Source organism: Squalius cephalus, assembly GCF_949319135.1.
Source record: "Squalius cephalus genome assembly, chromosome: 16".
In the NCBI taxonomy this organism is placed as follows: domain Eukaryota; kingdom Metazoa; phylum Chordata; class Actinopteri; order Cypriniformes; family Leuciscidae; genus Squalius; species Squalius cephalus.
In genome coordinates, this window is record NC_137137.1 from 18444877 (window position 1) to 18470499 (window position 25623).

Consider the following 25623-nt stretch of genomic DNA (forward strand, 5'->3'; position numbering starts at 1 on the left):
GCTAAGATAAAACTAATTCTATTAATATTATATAGAGATCCTTTGAATACTTATGTCGAACAGTCTTCCAGTCAAAATGCTTGATAACCACTGCTTCAGACTGTGTTTACCTGACATGTCTTGGTTAGTGGATGAGTTGACTGGGAAACTAAACCCCCGGCCTAGTCCCAGACTAAAATGCATGTATGAGTTGTCTTAACTGAAAGCGACTTGCACTGACAAATCTTAGAATATATCAGTGTGAATGTTGTCTCAAGATAACTGTCACCAGTTATGTTTTTTTTCTAATGCACATTTAAAAAGCTACTTAAATGTCCTAATTGAACTAAGACCTAATCCTGGCTTAAACTAAGCCCTGTCTATGAAACCAGGCCTATATGTTCTACCTGCTCAAAGGAGTGTGAAGTTGACAGGAAGGACAGCCATGAGACCGTCCTGTCTCCGCAGCTCATGATGCCTAAACGGGCCAGTGAGACAGAACCTGTGCCTGTGTGTCTCCTGTTGCTGCTGTGTGTTACTAAAATCATCAACACACCAGTGACTCTGACACCCACACACTCTAGAAACCCCTATTAGTTTGTCTGGGGAAAAGAGCAAGAGTGACAAGAACAAAGACAGCCAAAATGCATCTGTGGTCACAAATAAGAGAGAAGCGTCTGGGAGAGCTAAAAGTCATTAACACGCTTTCTTTTCTGTAAAATTAAACACAAAAGCGGCGCTCTCTGGGATTAATGGAGGTTGATGGGCTGTAATGTTTTGCCAAGGGATGTCAGGGTCCTTGTTAAACTGTTCTATTAAAAAAAATTTTTTTTTAGATGACTGTTATTGCAAACTACTGTATTTCATATGTCAGGCTTTACAGAGTAAAGCATAAAGTGTACCTCAAGTTACTGGAAATGAGACTGAAAACAAATCCTAGGATGAAGGCTCAGAGTGGGGTTAGGTGTGTCTCTTTACTGAATATTTTCTCAGGGTGGGTAATTGGAAAAAAAGAATTGACACAATAAGCATCTTCCACATAGTTAAAAACAATTACGTCTCACTGAGTATTTTGTGGTGCAAGTACAAATAAAAATACATTCTAAAATGAGTTTAATGCAATTTTATTTTTGTTTTGTTTTCAAAGAACTGAATAAAACAACATTCATGGTAAGACACTCCTATTTGTGTACATTTAGACTAGTTACTGTAGTTTAAAAATCAAAATAATACAAAAAAAATATTTAAAAGAAAATCATAATGAAGTTGTTTAAATTAGGCTAAGTTTTTTGGCAGATTATAATATTAAAATTACAATTTTAAAACAACAAATCCACACCATCTGTTTAAAATAAAAAGTCTACATTTGAAACAGTATATTCAATAAGAAAAAATGCTAGATGTACTTGATTTTTAGCCATTTGACCATGTAAAATCTTTATATGGCACGGAAGTGAGAAGTTTTGCATAATGCGCATGACGCCACCATTTCCACATATTCACATTTTTGTAGTTAACACAGAGATGATAAATTGTATCAATTTCAAAAACTTGAACTTTGAAAGCCGCTTTCAAAAGCGCTGTTGACATGTAAATGAAAAGTCAATGAAAAGTTTTCAGTTTTTAGTTAAAAATGGTGTCGTGTAAACGGCCCCTAAGTCTGCATAAACTCTGATCTTTGGATTGCTAGATGAAATAAAATGAGGACTTCACTACACTGTTTGCTTCTTTATACCAGTGGTACTGGTGAATCTTCACTTTCTGGAGTCATTGGGTTTATGGGAAGGCTGCAGCGCTGTGTTCATTGTTGAAACAATAGTTGTACTGTAAAAAAACAGAATAAAAAATAATTATGACTTCAAAAAACAACGCCAACAATGATATTTTTATGTGTTGCATTGTATTGCAACTCTCTTCTAGACTGAAAGCAGCATAAAATTCACCATTGCATAATTTCATCTAATAGCAACTATAACACAATTTGTTTCATTGCCCCTCTTACAGATCAAATTGGTATTTACCCAGTAAATGCTGCTGAATGGCGCCCCCTTTAGTACGTGACCAAAAACACAGCCACTGAATTATGAAGGCAAACTAATGAACTGCTTTCCACAAAACAAAATATCTCATGACTTATCACTCATTTAAGCTTTTTCCGTACCTCATAAATACATTTATTACATCTAAATTCCCTGACATTATGTCCAAATACAGTGCAAGAAGTAGTCTGTTACATGTATATCTTTAAGACTAGGCAAAACTCAAATAAAGGATTATGTTATGCACAGAGAAATCATGTGTTCAAAATTAAAAATAAAGAATTCACAGAATCACTTACCCCTGCTTTTATCTTCAGTTACATTTTTAATAGATAATTAATATAAATTAATAATTATAGCCTATTATATAATTACTGTATAGCCTGTTGTTTAAATAATTAGCCTGTTATCTAAAAAAAAAAACCCATATCATTTATAGTGACTAAAATAGGAGGATTGGGATTTACATCATATAAAAGTACATTAGTAAAAAAATAAAATAAATAAAGACAGAATTAATTTATTCCTTTAACGGTTTTTAAAATTGGAAAATAAATATGATTGAAAATAAGGTCTTGCTTTTAAGCTTCATAAAATGCCCTTTTAAGGTGTCATGCTGAATCGCAGCACTAGGTGATGCTGGAGGATCACACAACAACACTGCACTTCCTTTCAGAAATCTCTCTTTCTCTCCCTTTCATCTACCTGAAGCAAAACTGCAAGTTCCACCAACATGTCACACGTCACACGCCGCTTAGTTATAATAAAAAGTCACACACAACACCTGAGTAATAAATAAGCAAGTACGTGTGTGTATGTGCGCGCATGTATAAATGATGGATGGATAGGAATAGGCTGTTATCACAGAGTGCATGAATCACTGCCTGCCATTTTTACACAGGCCCGTGACAGGACAGTGACATGCGGAACATGGGCGGCAGCCTCCGAGATGAGCAGATCTTCATTTCCTGTTCCTGCTCAGAGCAGGTGAAAATATGTGACATGTTGTCTTCATTAATTCCCCCTTCATTTGAATCTCTCCCCGCCTGGGTGTCCTATCAGTCTCTTTCTCCCTCACATGACCATATGTACAGTCACACACACACTCACACGTCCATTATAGCATGTTATAGGTCTGGTTTAAAGCCATGCATGACATCACATATTGTGCATCTTTATATTCCATGTTTTATCATATATTCTAGGTAGCTGAAAACACGCGCACACACACATCCTGAATCATTAGCCTCCCTTCAATAACATTTTTCAGCTGTGCAAACTACATAAAGACGTCAGCTCAAATCACTAACTAATTAACACTTAAAAAGACACAAATTAGATATGCGTGGCTAAAAGCAATTATAATCTCTACGAGTTTTGCAAATCATTTGGGAAATGAAAAGAATGCGTAATTGCTGGAACCAACATCTTCAAAAAAAAAAAAAAAAAAAAAAAATGGCTCAAGTGATGCTTGTTAGGGAGCGGTCTTATCGACGGACCCGATTGTGATTACGACGCTTTTCCGCAATTACATGTGCATATGTTTAATGTCACAAAATGCCTCTTTTTAATGAATGTGTTTTTAATAGAATTAGCAATCAGTCAATTACGATGTGCATCAAGGCCCCGAGCAGAGAAGTTATCATCCAGAGACTAATGAAAGAATACGTGCAGATTCCTACTGGAAATATGTATTCAGCTCCTGGTCTATAAATGCAACTGATTTATATTATACGCTCACTTAAAACTACAACTTTTGCAACACTTTACATGACAGAATCCATGTTATACTCATTACTTATTTCTAAAAAGAATGACTGCAGTAATGACAATTACAATATGTGATAAATAGCACTACAAAATTATTACATTACCATAGATATTATTTAGTAATAGATCAGTACAACTGGCACAGAACTATAAAATAAAAAATACAAATACCAAAAATAAAACTTTTTTTGTCACTTCATTGCAGCGGGCTACTCAATAAACAATTATTAACATAATTATCTTTATTTTTGGAACTCAATTACACCACATACTGAAGAGGAAATACATAGACAAACTATGTATTATGTTTTATACATCAACAGGAAATCAATAGGAACATTACCTAAATATTTCATTTAAAAATGTAATAATAATTACTGATAATATTTATAATTTATAATTTTTGAAGCCGACTTACACCACAAACCAAAGAAGAAATCAATAGGAGAATTACCTAAAATGTAATATATACACACATACATACACACAAATGTATAGTATTCTAATATATATATATATATATATATATATATATATATATATATATATATATATATATGAATGAATGAATGAATGAATGAAGTATTTATATATATATATATATATATATATATATATAGTATAAAATATATACATTTGTGTGTGTATGTACAGTGTGTGTATATTACATTTTAGGTAATTCTCCTATTGATTTCTTCTTTGGTATGTGGTGTAAGTCAGCTACAAAAATTATATATATATATATATATATATATATATATATATATATATATATATATATATTACATGCATTTAAGCATGAGCATAAAATGTTATATATAACATTTGTAAGAACAATAATAATAATAATAATAATAATAATAATGATTTTTTATTTATTTTAATTTCATTTTAATTTGTTATGTCACAGGGTCACACACAAGCAATATACGACCAACAGTGACTGATTCAGAGCAAGAGCATCCCGGCTTGCATTTTTGACAGGGTGGCAGGGAAACTGCGTTCCAGGTCGAAGATGCGGCTGAAGAACAATAGCTGTGGATGCTCTCACACTGATTCTAATTATCAGGGCAGTCGCCGTCAGCCCTCGCTTCTCCATTAATCTTGTGCTGTCGCGCACCTCACTAAACCCAGTGCTGTTACACTATCTCTGCTTTACTTCATCTGCTGTAATTAATGAATCCCCCCTCCTCGTGTGGGTCTGCTGCTTCTAATCACAGCCTGCTTCGCCATGGAAAGTGTTGATGGGGAGGGGGGTCAATGCGATAGTAAATATGTATAACTAAACAAAGAGAAACTGCCATTTTAAAACAAAATCCTGTTGTTTTCACATAATTTATTCTAGATATTCTGTAATGGCTTGTAATGAAATGAAAGCCATTATCAGTCTTGCGTATCACCAAGTTCATTTTCTTTGAACTGTCTATACACTGACTTGCATTACTGCCTCCTTGCACTACATTCTTATGGCATTACTGCTGTAACTATATTCATTAATATTACTAATTTTTAATAATAATACTTATTTGTCACTTCATTGCAGCTGCCTATACGCTCTCAAAATTATCATGCGATTTTTAGAGCTCACTTACACCACATCAACAGGAAATCAAAAGTAAAATTACCTAAATATATTCGTTTAAAAATGTAACAATAATTACTGATAATATTTATCATTTTTCATTTTTTAAGCTGACTCACACCACATACCTAAAATGTAATAATATTAATAAAAATATTGCTAAATATCACTGTATCGTCAAAAAACTTGTCTGCTTAGTATGTTGGCAGCTGATAATTGCAACAATGACTGAGAGCACATTCATTTTACGTTACAACACAAATGTAATACAATATAAAACAATATGCGCATGTGCATGTACAGTATGTTAGCTATACTCTCAGGGCACCTAAGCATATTTGAACTTACTTCCTCCTCAATCTCTTGTGGTGATTTGATGGCAATGCTCAATAAATGGACTGGCTCTATCTGAAAAAAAGAAATAAATAATAACATATGAAAACAGACAGAGGAAACATTACGGTGGCGCTCATGGCTAAGTAAGCATGATTAAGATCTTTAATCCTCTCGCTCTCATTCTCTCTCTGACAATAAGAGCAGAGCACTTGTGACAGGGGCCAAATGGCCCTCCGTGAGCCAGCTCTGTCTGTCTGCGCGTATTCATCAGCTGCAGATCCGTTACATGGTTGGGCAGCATCTGGGTGGGATGGGGGGTCTAGCAAAAGTTTGGTTGCATAAGTAGCACAGCGACAGATTTGTTTGAGCATCGGGATCAGCCCAACATCGCAAGACTGGCTCAACCACTGAAGCTCAACCTATCCGTCTCTGTCCGACCAATGAAAGTCAGGGAAAGGGTTTTGGAAATTTGTTTGAAAAATGATGATTATTATTTTCCTTTTAAAAAACTTACTTCATCTCTGGTTGTGGAGGTAGATTTGTTGGAGATCATAAAGGGTATATCATCCATAGCTGGAAAGAGAGAACAATATAGAAGTGATAATGAAGTGGTTATTACTGAAAAAACAAACCTGGACTGGACAACTGCAGCTTATTACACCAAAAACAAAAATAACTAGACATCCCTGCAGAACAAAACCAAGTTAAAACCAGCCTAAGCTGGTTGGCTGGTTTAAGATGATCAAGCTGGTCTCCCAGCCTGACCAGCTAAGATGAGCCGTACCAAACCAGCCTGCTAAACCAGAAATGACCAGGCTGGAAGACCAGCTAAGACCAGCCAAACAGCTTATTATTTTATTAATTATTTTATCAGAGAAGAAAAAGATTGAAGAGACATGAAACTAGTGCAGTGCAGGAAATTGTTTGCCAGGGACAACGGTCAGATACACATTTTACTCAGACAGCAATATAGCGTCGGCCCAGATCCGGCCCACATCTGGACCATGTGTACCAGATGTGGGCTAGATCTGGGCCGACACCACGTTGCTGTCTGGGAATAAACGTTCATTGTACAAAAATACTTGACAACTCCACTATGGACAAATCAGAGAGCACTGTAATAAAATTCAAAATAATAATAATGATAATAAAAATAAAACCAAACAAGTGATATTCCAAACAAACATCTGCAATATTCTGTACTGTTTTCTATGTTCTGAAAATGCATTTGACTTAATCTAATGGCCGCAAATAGCAGAAGACGGAAAGTTCCCGAATCCCCTCGGAAACTCGCTCAGACAAAGCGAGATGAAAGCCTTTTTTATCCTCCACTGTACCCCCCCCCCCACTCGCTCTCCTCCCTCTTTCCCTGTTAATTACTCTTGATTATTCCTGATCCTGTCTTGTCAGGGAGACGTTCGACTCCAAAAACAAAGCCCCACTCGCACACGTCGAAAGAAAAAGGGGAAAGAGAGAGACAAAACATTCGCCGGATATCAATTTGCATGAAAATGAGCCAGAGTGTTCGGCTCTTGGAGAGAAAGCGAGAGCGGGAAAGAAAGAGAGAGGTGGATTGAAAGAGGACTTGCCAAGAGTGCGGTGGTATAATTAGCATTCTACCAAACAAACGAGCTTCAACAGAGCTATAATTAAGCAGGCCTGTAATTAAGTGTATGCCCTTTATCATAATGATCATGGTTAAAGCGCCTTTGATGGCTGCCAGTGGGTTATTAACGGCGTAACCCTGCGCCACACGGCGCCCACGCAAGAATCAGGGTGTCACGACTGTCAGGCTAAAGAGCGCCCCTTTGTTTATCAAATACATTAGAGCCCAAATTAACACAGGGTGACACGAGCGCACAATAGCTCCCATTGACTGAACTGAAGAAAATGTCCATCCCCTCAAAAAAAAATTGGAAAGTGCCTGAGTTTGCTCATGGAAAACATATTGAGTATGGCAACTAACAGCAGCGCTATATATTTACAACAGCACATGGGATCCGCTGGCATGGAAGGAGGAAACCAGAGGACGACTTCTCATAAGTTACCTGGAGGTCGACAGTGTAACATTTACTACTAAAGGCAGGAAGAATATCTTAAACTGTCATACGGTTTCATTTCCTTGGCAAAAGCTGAATGCTTCTTTGTCCCCAACTTTTCCACAATTTGTCCATTTTTCTTAATAAATATCTGAACACACGTAGGATGTCTTGGGGAAAAGGTGAACATGTTATAAATGATGACAAAGTCCCCCAATCATGAGCTCAGTCCACCTTGGCAAAGGTTGGCACTGCATAATTCACAAACTATTTGTATTTGGGTAATGATGTGATGCTTTTTTTTTGTAGTCATTTATTCGAAAATACAATAAAACACGGTTCATACATGCAATTACTTAAATACATCTCTTCTATGATGGGCACGTTTCATAATAAAATTAAATAGTTTTTTCATAATATATTTTTTTCAGGTGGGGGGTGGGTACTAATATCAGTTGGATCAGTAAGGATAAGTAGTTTGGCATTATTTATTACAATTACAAAATAACAAAACAACTACACTACTTATTGAAATATGAATAAAGTTTGTCCAAAAAATCAAAGTCATGTGATAAACCAAAAAATAAAAAACCTCCTATTTTGGGTTTTTATGGGGAATTTCCATAGACATAATGATTTTTATACAATGGAAACTATATATTATATCCCTTAACCCTAAACCTACCCATCACAGAAAACTTTCAGCATTTTTATATTTTCAAAAAAACATCACTTAGTATGATTTATAATAGGATTTTGTATATTGCCATCCTTGCATTACCACACACACACACACACACACACACACACACGCACACACACGCACACACACACACACACGCACACACACACACACACACTTTAGTTGAAAAAATTTTTTTTTAAATGGTATAAAACAACATAAATACATGAATATATCTGAGAAATCCATTTTTTAAAACCAGATTTTACTGTGTTTTAAACTAGATTCTACATAATAGACACAGTATATATATACACTGCCATCCATACATCTCACCCTAAGAAACCTAAAACCTTTAAAGCTAAAGGAGGGCCCGACTCATTCTGACTTATCATACAAGCTCTAAAATCAAGAGAATGATATACAAGGTTAAATTACTTCACCACAGCCATCAACGACCTACTCAAATAGCCCCTTCGGGCTTCCCTTATGGATATATTTTTAACATAGTTTTGGATACTACCTTTACGGCCATTAGACAGGCCTCTGGGAATGTATCACTCAGCTTTAGAATGGACTATTGAACAACAAAGCGCTTCAAGAGGTCATTTTACCAGCAGGGCTCGGGTAATTGAAAGGAGGATGATAACGACTTGTTTCGGTCCATAAAAACAAGTGAATAAACATGTGCTAAAGCATCACTGAACAACAGCGTGGGGGGAGAGAGCAAGGCTGGCGGGGACTGCATTCGAATCAACATATAGTCGCTAGGAAGGCTTTGATGAAACGAGAATGCGTCGGATGAATGAAGGTGGGACTTGAAGGCCGGAGCATTCCCTTTTATTGTTCAAGCATTGCGTTTTCAATCAGATCGCACTTAGTATTCACCCGCCATTCATACTGGGTGTCCCACACTAATACACACATAAATGCACACGCTTTTTGCACACGCTCATGGCCTGATGGTAAGATTTGGGGGCGATTGTGAGGGAAGAAAAATGGATGTGAGTTTGGGGTCATGTTGGGGAGGAGTGTTAAGGTAATGTTTGTCCAGACTGGACTGAAGTCGTAAAGGTAAAGTATGGTGCCTGGCAGATTCTACTCAAGTAGGTTAGACCACGGCAGCCTGATATGTACGCTCCTCTGGAAGAGCATAACTGAGATTATAGAAGCAGCTTGAAATGTCTATAGGTACTAAATCACCAAAATGCCAGTGTTCAGGAAATATACACCTATAAATGTAAAGTGTCGGGTGAGATATCATTATGGAACTTTGGGTCTTTGTGCTCCAAGTAGTTGTAAAGCATTTAAAACAATTAACTTGCCCATCTACCCACTTCATAATTTCCAGTAGGTACAACAGCAATCAAACCCATGACCTTGGATTTGGCCCATTACAAGCACAATGCTCTACTAGCTGTGACCAAAACACCTTGTGCAGGTCGAAAAGAGCTCATTGATCTTCACAAGGCTGATGGACACAGATGTGCAGTTCAATGATGCATGATATCTGTTTATTCAAAACAAACACTACAATAGGGATTTTCAGTCTGCCAATACTTGATATTAGACCTGGTCCACATGTACCATCATTTCATTCATTGCTGATTAGAGTGGTGCGTTCAGCACTGGGATCGGTTAGAGTGAGTGAATGATGAGGGAGTGCTGAAGTGAGTATGAGTGTGGCTATGAGGATCATTGCCTTATTAATAGCAGTGTCAGGTGTTGTGAAAAATTTCGGCATTGTCATCCCCACAGCCCCCGAACCCTGACGGATGGTTGCTGCAGGCAGAGAAGACTTCCCTTACATGCTGCTATGAGCTTTAATCCTTCACACTTCCATTGTTGGATGCACTCTCACACAGGACTTCCGCCAGCCACGCTCGCCACACCGACTCGCACACACATCAGATTTATACGTAGGCTAATGCTAAAAGACTGACAGATGGAGGACTCGGTCAGCCAGTACAGCACAGTTCATGAAACAAAAAAATAATTTCTTCCCCAGAGGATGAGGGTGGGGGTGGCGGGGGTTCGCGAAAGGTGAGAAAGAGAAATTCAGTAAGTTTGAAATGATATATGGCGAAATAGCAAGTCTGATAGGGAGTGGAAAAGACATTCCTGAAAAAACTAACCCAACTACAATTTGTACACTAGTTTTTAAAAGTTTGGGGTCAATAAGATTTTTTTGTTTACAGAAATTAATACTTTTGTTTAGCAAGGGTGCATTCAATTGCTCAAAAGTGACAGTAAAGACATTTATGTTCCAAAAGCTGTTCTTTTCAAGTTTCTATCAATGAAAGAATCACGGTTTCCACAAAAAACACGTCAGCTGCTGATGCTACAGTATGGGGACGTGCCCTCATGAAAACCCAGTGTCCCAGGCACGTGTAGAAACACTCCATACAATGATGTCGCAAGGTGCGCCTCAGTGTATAAGAAGGGTGCCTGACAACACATCATCAGATTCTTTGTCTTCAGTAAGCCGCTTGTTTGAGTGCTGTGTGAAGATAGCAGTGTGTGAAGAAAGGATAGAAGGTAAGCAGAATAATGGCAAGAAGACAACTCAAGCGCTGTGTTCCTCTGTGCCCGCGTTTGCAGTGAAGAGAGTCAAGCCGCAGAGCCCAACGGCTCTAGCCCCATGTTTGCTGAGGCTACGATCAAGGGAATCTCATGCAGAACTTGTAGAGGAACGTGAGGGAGTTCCCCTCTCCTCTCCTGCTGGCTCTATTGACTTTGTGCCAGAAGCGAAAGCCCTCTCAGCGGTTTCTTCAGTGGAAAGTGAGGACTCATTGCTTGTCTGTGATTCTGATATAATAGATGTGGTTTCAGTAGAAATGGATATATTTAATAGATCTGTTTCTTGCTCAACACAGCTGCATATGGTGAGCTGGTAAAACTTATGAGTCGTGCTACAGCCAGACTGAGTTTAAACTGGTCCGGCTCGAATGGTGAGAGAACATTGTGCCTGGTTCAAACTAAACTTGGGTCTCCAGCCAACAAAGTTTAAATTCTGGCTAGCAAGCTTCCTATAATGTTTATGAATTAAGTCAGTAAGCGGAGAGTAGGCGGTCTTTTGTGGCTGTTCGAACACATTCAACCACATGAGCGTCTACATTGAAAGCAATCCGGTCTAATGCGTTTTCGACTACCTCTTGAAAGTTGAAAGGGGACAAGCTCAAAATGTTTTAGACCCCATTTACACCTGTATTTAGTATCGCCCACTTGTGATCTGATCAACCAAAATGCATCTCAATACCAGGTGTAAACAGGGTCTTAGATGAACGATATCTCCGGACTCATAAGTGTGCAGCTCCAGTGAGCCTTCCCCTTCTCCCAGACCTGCACAGCATGTTGTCAGGTGTGTGGAGACATCCATACTCTGCCTACATGGTCCATTCAGCTTCGAGTTATTTGAATCTAGAGGGGCTGAGCGAGCAGGGTAATCGGTGGATGCCTTGGGTGGAAAGAAATTTAGCGAATTACCTTTCTCCAGGGACAAAGGCACAATAGGAGAAAGCCATTCACATATATGGGCGCTGTTGGTGTGATGAAGAAGTGGAGGATGGTTGAGCAGGGCTAAAGTCCAAGCTCTCTGCCCACTTTTTCATTTTTTTCAGCTCCTTAGATCGTCTGTGCCCTTTCCAGGAACAAATTCCTGGGGAGAAGAGAAAAAGGCGAGTGTAGCTAAAGCTAGCTCTCCTTCTGAGGAAGCGAATCAAGTCACACACAGATCTGGGTGCTGAAAAAAAGAGAGTGATTGAGCAGGGATGCTGTTTAAGCATACCCCCTTTTCATTATTTTTCCTTCTAGTCTCAAAAGGGAACATCTAAGGTTACGTATGTAACCCCGATTCCAAAGAAAGGGAACAAGAAGCTGCTGAAGAATCATGTGACACTGAAGAATGGAGTATTAGCTGCTGAAAATTCAGCTTTGCCATCACATGAATAAATTACATTTTAAAATAAATGAAAACAGAAAATAGTTATTTTAAATTGTAATAATATTTTACAATTAATTTATATACTACAATATACAAATTTATTATTAATGCTCACAGTTAACACGTATTGGTCAAAGTAAAATAATGCAAAATACTATAGATTATAATACAGTACATATTAACAACAACAAGAACAACAATACACTTTTTTATTAGTAGTATTAGTTTTATTTTAGTATTATATGTGTACATTATATTACATTAATATAGACTTTCCCCTGCCATGCACGTTATATTTAACCATTTGACAAAAAGTTATTATTATTAGTATAAAGCTATATTTATATATTTGTTTTTGTATTCTGTATCCTGGGTGAGGAATTATGTATATTTTGTATTCTGTGTTGTACAGGTTTTGGGTTTAAATGTCACATGCAAAACATCATTATTTTCCATACATTTAGGCTCTGTAAAGTAATTAATGCTTTTTCCATTCAACTATTCAGTCCTTCCCCTAACCTTACCTTTTCACCCCATAACATGCATTTAATCTCCTCACACCCACAGCTCACACTGACAACATCCAGCCAAACCACAGGAGAGCAACAGCCGACTGCAAGTCTGACTCACTGCAGCAGCAGGTCATGCATAAAGGACAATAGTGCAAGTGGATGTGAAAACTGGAGAAGTTGATAGAAAGGGAGGGATACCCAGTGGGTGTGAACTGCAGATTAGACACAGTAATACACGGGATACGGACCAGGGCTAAGATGGGACGCTTTAACCCTTTGGATATCCCAACAGCTCTCCCATCAAACAGACAGTCCTTCATGCTTTTAAAGAAAAATTGTGCCCGCCGCCTAAAGACATCTTAGAGACATATTGTCGTTTATTTTGTCGCCTGGGTTTGCCATCTGTGCCGTTCCAATAGAGGCTGCTGCCTGGTGAAGCCAGAGCCTGGGCGAGGAGGTCTGCCCGAGCCCCTCCAAAGCCCAGCCTGGTCATTAGTCAAATTGCCTAATGAGAGAGAATACAAATGGCCCCCTGCCCTGACAGGAGGAGTTTTGGAAGTGTCAGCGCTCCTGACCCGTGCTATGAGAACAGATGATGGCTCGCTGCTATTTTCAGCACCTTTTAATGACTCTGTCGTGGCCCTTGCCATTCCTCCTCTTTTTGTCTGATTTTCTTCATTTATTCATTTTCCATCTTGACTTTGTATCATTGTGCATCGCACTAATGCATGACTGAAGTGAGAAGAATCAATATTTTGCTTTAGAGCAACATGGTGCCTGAACTTGCCGAACAGAAAACCCAAATGAAATGTAAGTAAGACAGAGATCTTATAAACAAGTACAACCACATGAGCTATTCTTTTGTTGTAAGACTGTATGAGATTTTTTTACGAGCCATTCAGAGAAATGCGGCAACACAACATTTTAATGTACTAGTTTGGACAAAAACTAAAAATCTGTCATTATATACTCGCCCTCATGTTGTTCCAAACCCATTTGAGTTTCTTTCACATTTTGGATAAACATACTGGTTGCTGTTTTCCATGCCATTACAACAAACAGGGCCAGAGGCTTCACATAGGACACTATAATCCTATATATTTCTTTTAATAGCTTTGTGCGAGAAACTAGGAAAATCTCCCACACCATTGGGCTGTTAACAGATGCGAATACATCTTAACAATAATTTTGATTAAAAAGAAAAGAGTCGCCAGGAGATTCTTAAAAATTCACCTTTCGTAATGGATGGAAAGTTCTACAGGTTTGAAACGACATGAGGTGGAGTAAATTGTTGGGTTTAAGTTTTTGGGTGAAGTGCACAAAAAGTGAAAGAGCGATAGGGGGAGATTAGAGAGATAAGGGGGCAGGGGGGAGATTTATTAAGTTTATTTAGAAGAGAATTGTTATTTTTCCATCTGGGTGACAAGTGGCCCTTGAAATCTGGTAGAGGGTTGGGTGCCAGCAGGCATCACCCACTGGGCACTGATCTATCTGTCTTCCATAGTGGAAGAAGAGCCAAATTCTCCAACTGAATCCTGGCAATAAGCACATAGTTCAGAAATACTGTAACGTAATGCAGTCCCAGCACCTATCACCTGTTCCAATCCATAAAGAAGGTAAAGAAACATTAGCTTTAGATAAATTCCTCCATGTAATGATAAAGAACTAAAGTATGCTTTCATAGGATGCTTACAAGGTATTGGTGTCCAGTTCATATGGTTTCTAAGCAACTCAGTCCATTTGAATAAGTGGTCTGGAGTATGGTTCAAGTAAACGACAGTATTGTTCACAGTTAGTATGAACACTATCTGTCCTAATTTACAGAAGTGAGTCACTAATTTGCATCGTTGCACCTGGAAACACATAGAATTATGCATTTGGTCACACTTTAGATTAGGGTCCAATTCTCACTATTAACTATCTATTAAGACTTTTGCCTCAAACTCCTGATTACTGCTTATTAATACTTAGTAAGGTAGTTGTTATGTTTAGGTGTTGTGTAGGATTAAGGGATATAGAATATGGTCATGCAGAATAAGGCATTAATATGTGATTTCTAAGTACTAATAAACAGCCAATATCCTAGTAATATATGCATGCTAATAAGCAACTAGTTAATAGTGAGAATTAACCCTAAACTAAAGTGCTACCATGCATTTTTCTCAGCTTTGATCTCATAATAAATTGTCTTCAAAGAGCAAGTATTAAAAATAAATACAATAACTGAGTAAATAAAAAAAGAAGCAATATAAAATAAAAGCAATATTAAAAAACACAAAATAAAAACAAAACACAAAAATAACATAAAAACAATAAAATAAAATACACATAAAAATAAAAACACAATAAAACAAATTACAATAAACAAAATAACAAAAAGTAAAAACACTGAAGTAAAATAAACAAAATTAAATTAAAAACCAGACAATAAATAATGTAATAAAATACAACTCAAAACATAAAATAGACAATAAAATAAAAATGTAAAATATAATAATAATAAACATTTTATAAATGCAGGGGTAGGAATTGAACTGATTTGGACCAAGTGATCTATGGATTAGTCTATTGTACTAGAGAGATTAGTACTAGCTCTGGCATGTGAGAGGTCTAGTGGTGCTGTAATTCTAGCATAGTGATCTGAAGTTGTTTTGAGACTCTGAGCAAATGAGCTCGGCCTCTCCAGAGCATGCATGAGGGGCAGAGCTGGCAATGGACCCGCCGCTAAATTGCGTGTGCCGGATGGGCCGCAGCAGAAGGCACAATTACATCAAATCCCCTCTTAATTAGCGGTTCTGTGGGTATGCTAACTCACCATGCTGAAGCAGGAGGTAGGGCGTTCTTGGAAAGGGATGTTGAACCATAAAAGAAAGAGAAGCAAATTAAGGCAAGAAAGTGGTGTTAGGGTCACGCAATAGGGTCAGTGCCCGTATTTGTGGGCTACAGTCAGCGTCAGAGCTATTTTGAGCTGAGCTAGCATCCCATACCTCTACTTAAGTTGCACTAGCCCTCTACAGTAGACAATCACTGGCATGGAGCCCCAATAGATCCCCTCAGAGCTGGGGAGTGTTATTAAGTTTTCCATGTTGGCGGCTGCAGGGCGATGTAAAGTGGCACCTCGGCCTGGTGAGTAATGATGTGTGCCAGGACTCAGGCAGGAGGGATGACAGCATGAGAGGCCTCGTTGGCAGCCACTGGTGCAGCCATCGGACCATTCATCATCTCTTTAAACCAATCTACCAATGCCGCACCGCCATTCCTCATTAATTATGCTAAGCATCGTAGCATTACGTTCGCCGTGACATGAGGCTCAGTAGACACTGTAGCTTAGATGTGTCATTGAGAGATGAGAGTATGTGCATAAGGTTTGACAGCTGCAGTTTGGCCTAACAAACAGTGCAGCTACAACACTGAGCCCTGAATGAAGTAACCAATCGTGGTTATGATGCAATAGCCTGATTGACTTTAGATGGCTAGATGTCCAGTTCAGGAACTATGAAGTGCATGGAGCATAGACCACTGATATAATATTATATATATATATATATATATATATATATAAAGAAAGCAAAAAGAAACAACACCAAAAACAAAAGCAAAAACAAACAAAATACCAAAAACAACATGAAAAGAAAAACAAAACAAAACAAAACAAAACAAAACAAAACAAAACAAAACAAAACAAAACAGGAAATTATAGAGAAGACCCCTAGAGAGCCTCATGACTGTCAAGGTCAACTCTGTTAAAATTTTAAAAAACGTTTTACTAAGTCAGAGTTGGTTTAGATTGTAAAATATCATGTGTTATGACTCTCCCCCCAAAAAATATACTCTAGAAAAACAGAAAAGTAATTAAATAAATAATTAAATAAATAAATAAATACATACATACATACATACAACAATTTTAACAACACATACAATAGCATGCTGTCTATAAGCATTTATTTTTGAGAACATGGGTGTGGGAATTTGGTCAGTGTTTTAGAAAATAAACTCTTCATACAGCTGTAGATGAGTCTCTTAATATATTTAGAGACAAAGCAGGCAGCACACTTTCAAAACAGCCTTTGGGGGGCCCACTTCCCCCTTATCAGAAATGGCTCCATTCCCCGGAATCTCATTGAGAGTTTAAATCGCACTATGTATTAGGGGCTCGTTAATAACCAACTTAACGAGTCCACAGACCCATTAAAAGATCTTTAAGAGCATATTTGATCATAAATCTCCTTAACCTATATTTAATGGCTGGATTTCGAGGGAAATATTTTTATCAAGTTCTAATTAGATGTGCGATAACAAAGACTGCTGAACATGAGGGCAATGGGAAGGCTAGACAGGCCCATCTATTGAGGGCGGCCATGTTTGATAGGCTGGAGACTAATGAAGGAACAGTTCTTATTCTGGGCTGGGAGATGGACGGCTGAGAAATGATACCCCGGACTGTGATTAGGCCCACAGGCACGTGGTTCTCATTAGTCTTACAATTGACTTAAATCTCCAAGAAACTTACAGACATATTTAGAAAATAATAGAAGAGCACATTTATATTTTTAGCATGAATAGAAAAGTAAAAGACTAAATATTTCTCCACTGGTAATGATAAGAAAGGGGATATTAATGGGATATTAATTGTAATGCGAATTGTATTTTAATGCTAAATAAATAAATATCACATTAGAGTCTCGTGTACCTGCCCAACAGCAGCAGTACTCTGTCAATTATTGTTGGATGTATGGATGGATGGATGAAAACTTCAGCCAAGTAAACCTAAAAGGTGTTCATTATGTTTCATGTTTCATTAGCCCCTTTCACACATACAGTCTTTACTGGTAAATTACCGGTAAATTAACAGACCATGTGTGAACCGGACCTTTTCAAATACACCGGTAAATTGGTTCCGGCAATTTACCAGTAATCGAAGTTGTAACATTACCAGTTAATTACCTGTATATGCGCTGTTTGAACGCGGAATGAAGATAACCGGTATTGTGCACATACGAGGTCAGAATGCGTAGAAGCAAGAAGTGCCGATCAGAAGCCGTTGAAAGAGCAACGGCTCTAAGCCATTCATAAAATTATGACGCAGGTGACATGTTTACCTCAGCACTGTTTACAAATGTCTTCAAATTGGAGTGATACCGAAACTAAAGCTCTTCTCCTTGTCCGGGCGGATGAAGAAATTTGTCAACAACAGTTAGCGATACTGTCAGGTATGATAAAATAACTAGCCTTCTTCAGGAAAAAGGAATGAACTTCCGGTTAATGACACCATCACAGAGTTTACCAGTATTTTGGAACTGATGTGTGAATGGTCTGTTACCGGTAAAAATCAGAACGCTGTTGCTTGTGTGACCAGCACATTTTGAATTTACCGGTAAAGACGTTCTGGCAATTTTATGGTAATTTACCAGGATTGCCACTGTGTGAAAGTGGCTATTGACACTACGGAATTAAAGGGTTAGTTCACCCAAAAATGAAAATTCTGTCAGTAATTACTCACCCTCATGTTGTTCCAACCCCGTAAGACTTTCGTTCATCTTCGGAACACAAATTAAGATATTTTTGATGAAATCTGAGAGCTGTCTCACTCCTCCACAGGCTTATGGACACTATGGGCCCTATCTTGCACCCAGCGCAATTGACTTTGTACACCGACGCATGTATCATTCCTATTTTGCACCCGCGCAAAGCGCGTTTTTTCCTCCACAGAAGCACGTCACTAAACTAGGGAATGAACTTGCGCTCCCTGGGCGGTTCAGCGCAAAAAAGGAGGCGTGTTCCAGCGCAAACGTTCCTTCATGCTATTTTGCCGGTTTAGAAAACAGTTGCGCCACTAACCAGGAAAAAATGGTTTAAAGTCAGTGGCGCGTTGCGCATGTTATTCATATGCTATTTTAAGGGCGCATGCTTGGCCATAATCAATGTAGCGTGTGCACAACGCGCATACACTTTGATTCTCTCATCTACACAGAAGCAGCAGTTTTCATTTTTGCAAATCATACATTATTACGATAGATAGATAGATAGATAGATAGATAGATAGATAGATAGATAGATAGATAGATAGATAGATAGATAGATAGATAGATAGATAGATAGATAGATAGATAGATAGATAGATAGATAGATAGATAGATAGATAGATAGATAGATAATTTATTATAAAAACATACATCTAGCTTACACATTTACCCAAATTATCATACGCCTTTTTAACCGAAGTTAATTTGGGTGGGTTTCTCCATCCCCAACGTCCCTGACGAGAGCGTTGCTCTCCTCGGCTGTGAACCGCGTCTGGCAAATCCGCCGTTATAATAGGAATCCGCTTTAGAACAAGCGCGCCTGCTCTTAAAGGAAATGTGAGATGACGCTCTGATTGGTTTATTTCACGTTACGCCCAAACCACACCTATGAATAATGAAGCTACTTCAGACCAACCCATTTTAGATTTGCGCCTGGCGCAAGAGTCATTTATCCCGCCGGGAAAATAGCAACAGCGCCAAGACCCGCCCACAAAGTTACTTGCGCTTTGCGCTTTGACACTTGCGTTTCAGATCGTTAAAATAGGGCCCTGAAACTTGCTGGCCCAGAAAATGTATTAAAGACATTGTTAATATAGTCCAAGTGAAAACTAAAATGTAAATGTAGAAGTATCTTTACTCTGACAATAATTATTCTAATTCTAACCCTTGGTCTCCCCCTAAAGGAAGACTGAGAGTAAAGATTCTTAAATCTGGATTAATCCAGAAACAAACATTTGGAAGCAACATCAGTCACAGGTTTAGTGGTATACGCTATCATGCACACAAGCCAAGCAAGTTGTAAACCGACTCTACATTTTCCTCCGGCTCCCTCTACGTAGTCCACGAGAATAAATCATTAATGGCTTTTTTGGAAAAGAAGCTGTATGCAGTCTTTCATGCCCTGTCGCCAACCTGAAGTCCTTGGCTCCCTTTCAGAACGGTTTTATTGCCCCGAAATTGCACGGCTTAAATCGTGTACCCATCGAAAGTAAAACACAGCTGTAAATCTGGTCTATGTCTATCCCCCTCCTAGTCCCCCCACCACCACCCATCAAATATCCATACACAATTCATTTAGGGCAATTTAGCTGATGCTAAACAGAATCAAGGTGAACTTTCAATGGGCCCTCAGCTATGAGAGAGGAGGAGCAGAAAAATGGTGGCCTAGCTTTGGGGGGTTTTAATCAACTAGCTCCTCAAGGCTAGCCATCCAGCCATGGAGCGGCCGCACTTAGCAGATGAGTTTTTGTGTCGCTAGCCCGAGTGCGTGTTCTCTAATCCTTCAGCCTAAAGTGTTTTGGTATTGTAAAATATGGCCACACGGGTCTAGAGAGCTGCTGGGCTACACGAGATTAGAGTCACGATTAAAAGCCTATGGGATCCTCCTCGACTGCCAAGCGCTAGCTGGAGTGCTAGTCACGGCGCAGTCTGCACCCGGAGATAAGATGGAACTTTTGTTTGAAACCTGATGAGAGGATTCCTAATGAAAGTGCTGGCCCAAAAATAATCTTTTTTCTCTGTGTTAGTCAATCAAAAAAACAGTGTGGTCGGAGATGGTTAAAAAAAAAAAAGTGGGGAAAAAGAGAAGTCATTTTGCATAATCAGTGAGCACCATCTGGAACAATTAACGAAATTCCACAGAACTCGGAGGATCAGTCATATTGGCTTATTAAAGATCCTGAATTATAGGAGCAATAAATCCGTGGAAAAATGAAGCGTACCCCCGGCCTGTCATCACTATTTTAACTTCAAATACGCACGACTATTCGATAAGGCTGAAAAGAAGAGATTAATATATGCAAATTAAGTCAAGCATTTAAAAAAAAAACCAACAACTGTCTGCCATTTTTTTCCTGTCTCTTATTACGAGCCTTTATGTTTTATTCATACACCAGCTCACCTGTCATTTCATAAGCTCTAATATTATGGGGGTATTATTAAAGTGCGTAAAGTGGCGCTTTAATTGGAAAGCTCTGTTGCATTTTCCAATTATTTGGAGCAAATTAAAAGCAGATGCACATACTTTAATAAGGGGAATAATATCAGTTCCGGAAAATCAAAAAATCATTGTCAATTGCTCTGATATTTTGCAAAGGTAATACTGAAACATCTCTGTATTTTCATCTCTCTCTCCAATCACCTCTTAATTGATCTTCCTTTAATGCACTAACGAATAACTGATTGGCACTCTATATTATATTTAATAAAGGGCATTGTCATACTTTTTTGATTAATGTAATAGATATGTTAATGCAAGTTAACTAGAGGATATTGGATATCTGTGAATATTTTATTAAGAGTGTTCCCTGTTTTTTTATAGACATGGATGAAAATAAAAATGTGGCAAAAGTCAAGCTCCTAACCACATATAATACTTACAAAGACATTATCAATTTGATGTTACCATTTAGAGAGTCACAGCTCATATGACCACACAACGCTCATTTCTGAGACTTCATTAATACTCCCCAAAAAAAGATTATATTCAAATCCGTCGCCTCACAGATGTTGCAAACGGACTCTTTTTTTTTTCACACTGATTCCTTCGCTAATTAGGAAATATTTCTTTCAACCCATCAAGCTAAATGAAAAATAAATGACACCAAAAATCTGCTCAGCTTCAAAGAGGCAGTGGTGAAACAAAGTAAGAGGTTGAGAAGTCTAGAAAGACCCAACTTGTTAAAATGAGCGTGGACTGTCAAGTGAATGAAGTTTGCCAAATCTATGTGAATTAGTTTTTAATACTCTGGTAATAAATGTCAAAACACCTGCACCTCAAATCCACACATAATGTGGCTGACGATGACAGATTCCCCGACATGTTGAGTCTCCTACGCTGGGATAGTCTTTAATGCGCTGGCCCTTTTTTTTTTTTTTTTTTTTTTTTGCATGTGTGTGTTTTGTTGGGAAGTGACGGAAGGTTTAATCAAGAAAGCAGGCAATTCATCAATCCTGAAGGAGCTGGTGCTATGAGCCTGACAAGAGCGCACATGGTTTTAGCCCAGCTCAAACCTGGCCAGCTGTCAACATCCACACACATACATATATGCGCATATGCGTACATGCGGAGTCCCCAACGATTAAGGTAAATCCAGCTGTCTGTTCAAAACCCCACATTTGCTCCTCAGGTCAACTCAATTAATGCAGAAATTCAAACAATATAATGCATAATTATATTGCATTATATATATATATATATATATATATATATATATATATATATATATATATATATATATATATATATATATATATGCATAATTCTATATAAAATATATCCATTTATAATATCTAATTACAATAAAATATTTAATATTATATAATATTTTGCATAATACTAGATAAGTGTGTGTGTGTGTTTGTGTATGTATGTATATATGTACACACACACACACACACACACACACACACACACACACACACACACACACACACACAATTTCTATGGTAAAAAATGTGTTAATTGGTTAACAGTAAATTTCCTAACTATATACTATAAAAAGTAAAGTAAAAAAGAACAAGTAATTGTATTACAGTGAGTAATACTGAGTAATACAGTGAAAAACCGTATACTGACATTTCCAGAATTCCCTGCATGACACTTTACAGGTGATGTATTTTCGTTGAAATAACTATGTTTCTCCTTAGTTTTTATGTAGGCTACATTAGGGTTTTATATTACATCTAATGTTGTTAAATCAATGTTTTTTTGCGTTATTTTAGTGTCATGTGTGTTACCATGATGGTCTTGATACCACCAGTTTTTGGTGGTTGTCAATGTATTAAAAAGGTACAAAACAGATATTAGTACTTATGTTGATATATTAACATTATATCAGATAATGAAGTATGTTTTTTTACTGTGTATTTAAAGGGTTAGTTCCCCCAAAAATGAAAAATCTGTCATTTATTAATAAGACATTCGTTTATCTTCAGAACACAATTTTTGAAGAAATCTGAGTGCTTTCTGCAGTCTATGGGGGTCAGAAAGCTCTCTGATTTCATCAAAAATATCTTAATTTGTGTTCCGAAGATGAACAAAGGTCTTACAGGTTTGGAACGACATGAGGGTGCGTAATTAATGACAGAATTTTCATTTTTGGGTGAACTAACCCTTTAAATTCAATCTGTACAACCTAAAATGTTGCTACCATATTTTAGATTTCTGGCAACCACAGCTGCCGTTGCTTTTCCCCCCCACTGAATATACACACATCTAATTTATTATTATTATGTCTATCTTATTTATGTATAAGATATAAGCCTAAAATATCTACTTCATCAGAGCTGCTGCAGAAATGTTGATTCACATTCCCTCTCTACTATCTCCATTCAATAAAAATAGCCAAATATCCACTCTATAACTAGACCACATACTGAACTGCAGCTGAGCTCATCTGTGAACATAGTTACTGACGGTTACAGAGACGTTGCTAAAGGAGGATCAATAGAACACACTACTTGTGGTGACAGAGTGATGATTGGTGGCAGAGCATGTGTCTGCCTGTCAGTCAAATGGCATTACCATGGCGACATGGAAGCAGAATGCATCAGCCTTCGTGCTGACAGAACCTTTCCTTTCTCTTTGGCCTCACTTGAGATGAACAAGTCAATCTGCTGTCACTTTAACCACGTCAAAGGCAAGTGGCAGAGTTTAATGTGTCAGTCACTTATTTTAACCAATGAAACCTTGATATGATCGGCGTGCCTGTAACCATGCAATTACAGTATGCATAAAATCTATACATGGCTGACTGATATCTTTGAGGCTGTGTTAAAATCAAAGAGCCTGAAAATGCAAAACATAATTAATTCCGAGCGTGAGAGCCCAATTCGTCAGTCGTTCTGACGTAACGTCGAACGTGACTGGCTGAAAGGAAACAAAAAGTGTTTCTGTAGCGAATCACCGATTGCACCTTTAAAAAACGCTTTTGATGAGGCACGTGGAAATTTGTCTGATCCTTGACGAGATCGCAGACAGCAGCGCAAAGTTGATTCTGTGCTAAATTGATCTAATATTTAACTTTTTTTTTTTTTAAATGTAGCAAATGAGAATCGATAAAATTGATGTCTATATTTTGAGACAAAGGTCTTGCTATTGATTTTCAGTTTTGTTCAAGGTAAATAAAGCAACAGTTTTTCAATAACGGAAGAATATGTAAAAGTATGGTATTTGGGGTAAGGGCACAATATTTACCATAAGAAATAGCCAGCTGACTTTTCCATTTGTTCAACATTTCCAGATTCAGATGGGAAATATCATATATCAAGATGGGTGTCCAATCACCATATTTATATTTTAAATATTTTAAAATACGATATTAATCATATCATTTAATAAAAGTATTTATTTGTTACTACTGTAAAGCTTTATGGGATCTCATTCAATGCTTTCAGAATTACTTTTTTAAATGATCTTGTTTCTGTTTTTTTAAAACAAAATCTTTTAATGACAGTATATTTACTGAACAAAAATGTATTATTTTATATCAAAATAAACCGAAAGTAGTGCAAACTTTGTATAGTGATTGTTCTGAACAAGTATTAACTTAGACATTATGTAAAACATTATTTAAGCTAAAGTATTTGTATAAATAATTTGTGCCTTTTGTCCCACACTGGTGAGCCTTTTACCCCTTGTGCGGGGTAAAAGGCCCCCCTCGCCAACAGATTTTTAAACAAACCACTTTTATCACACAAAATCTGTTGCTCCATCAATGTTCAATATATATTTTTTAAAACAATCTGCAATCATAAACTATGGGAGTAGTGAAAAGCACATTTTTCTTAGAGTGTGCCTTTAGCCCCACTGTACACTTTATAAAAAAAATGTATAACTCAAAAAACAGCACACAAGAAATATCGATAACACTTTACTTAAAGCCTTAATGTATAATGGATTATAAAGGTATTCATAGTGTATGTTATAATGCATTATATCTTTTCATAAATAATTGAAACCAAAGTTAAAATGCATTAGAATATGTGCAGATTCCTTGTTACATCTGAGATTGGCTGTTTGTCGTGTGCTTTCATGCATTCTACTTTCTAAAGGCCTAACATGAGTATTATAATATATTATAACTGTGGTTACAATTATTCATGAGACCAAACAATGCATTATAAGGTGAATTGCAAGGCATTATTCATGCATTAAAAATACTGCATTATATAAATGTGTTACTGAAATATCTGTGGCTCGAGAATTCACACCACAGGTGTGACCAAATGTTTCTTTTGGACCCGAATGTACCTCAGTACAGGAAGATATCTTTCCCCTGTACTATAGATAAGCTCATCCTCACCACATGGTGTCTCTCTCCAGCCAGAAAAAAAGCACATGAGCATGCCTTCACAGTCTAAACTCAGAGTTATATTTTGGACCTAAAAGACAGATCTGCAGGACGGTGGTGGTCAGTGGGATTTCCTGAAGTACACAAATGTCATTCCCCTAATGTTTGCATAGAAGTGCACACGGCGTGGTGTGACGGTGTAATTTTCACTTAAACGTTAGCAATAGTCCTAGGGATGTTGCAAAAGTTTATTCAAGACAATGGAAGGTTGTGTAGTGACAAAATGTTGAACTCTATAGATAAGTTACATTGTAGAGGGACTGACCTGATTTGGTGTATATGTTGTAGATTTGGTGTTCATAATCTGGCCTGACGATGTTCTTTTTAGTGGGACTGGCCAGAGACTCTGGGAATTGTCTAGG

General features: G+C 37.6%; 1 protein-coding gene across 2 annotated transcripts in view; it reads right to left on the reverse strand.

Annotated features, from left to right (window-relative positions):
- Positions 1–937: 937 nt before the first annotated feature.
- Positions 938–25623, reverse strand: part of mvb12bb (multivesicular body subunit 12Bb) — a 56358-nt gene continuing 31672 nt past the window's right edge. The window contains exons 7-10 of one of the 2 annotated variants that reach the window (XM_079896686.1): positions 25527–25618; positions 6221–6279; positions 5719–5778; positions 938–1803 (exon numbers count right to left, since the gene is read on the reverse strand). In XM_079896686.1, coding sequence (XP_079752812.1) covers positions 1756–1803; positions 5719–5778; positions 6221–6279; positions 25527–25618 — 259 coding nt within the window. In that variant the 3' untranslated portion in view covers positions 938–1755. The remainder of the gene's footprint in view (positions 1804–5718; positions 5779–6220; positions 6280–25526; positions 25619–25623) is intronic. The other variant, XM_079896687.1, reaches the window with a different exon arrangement.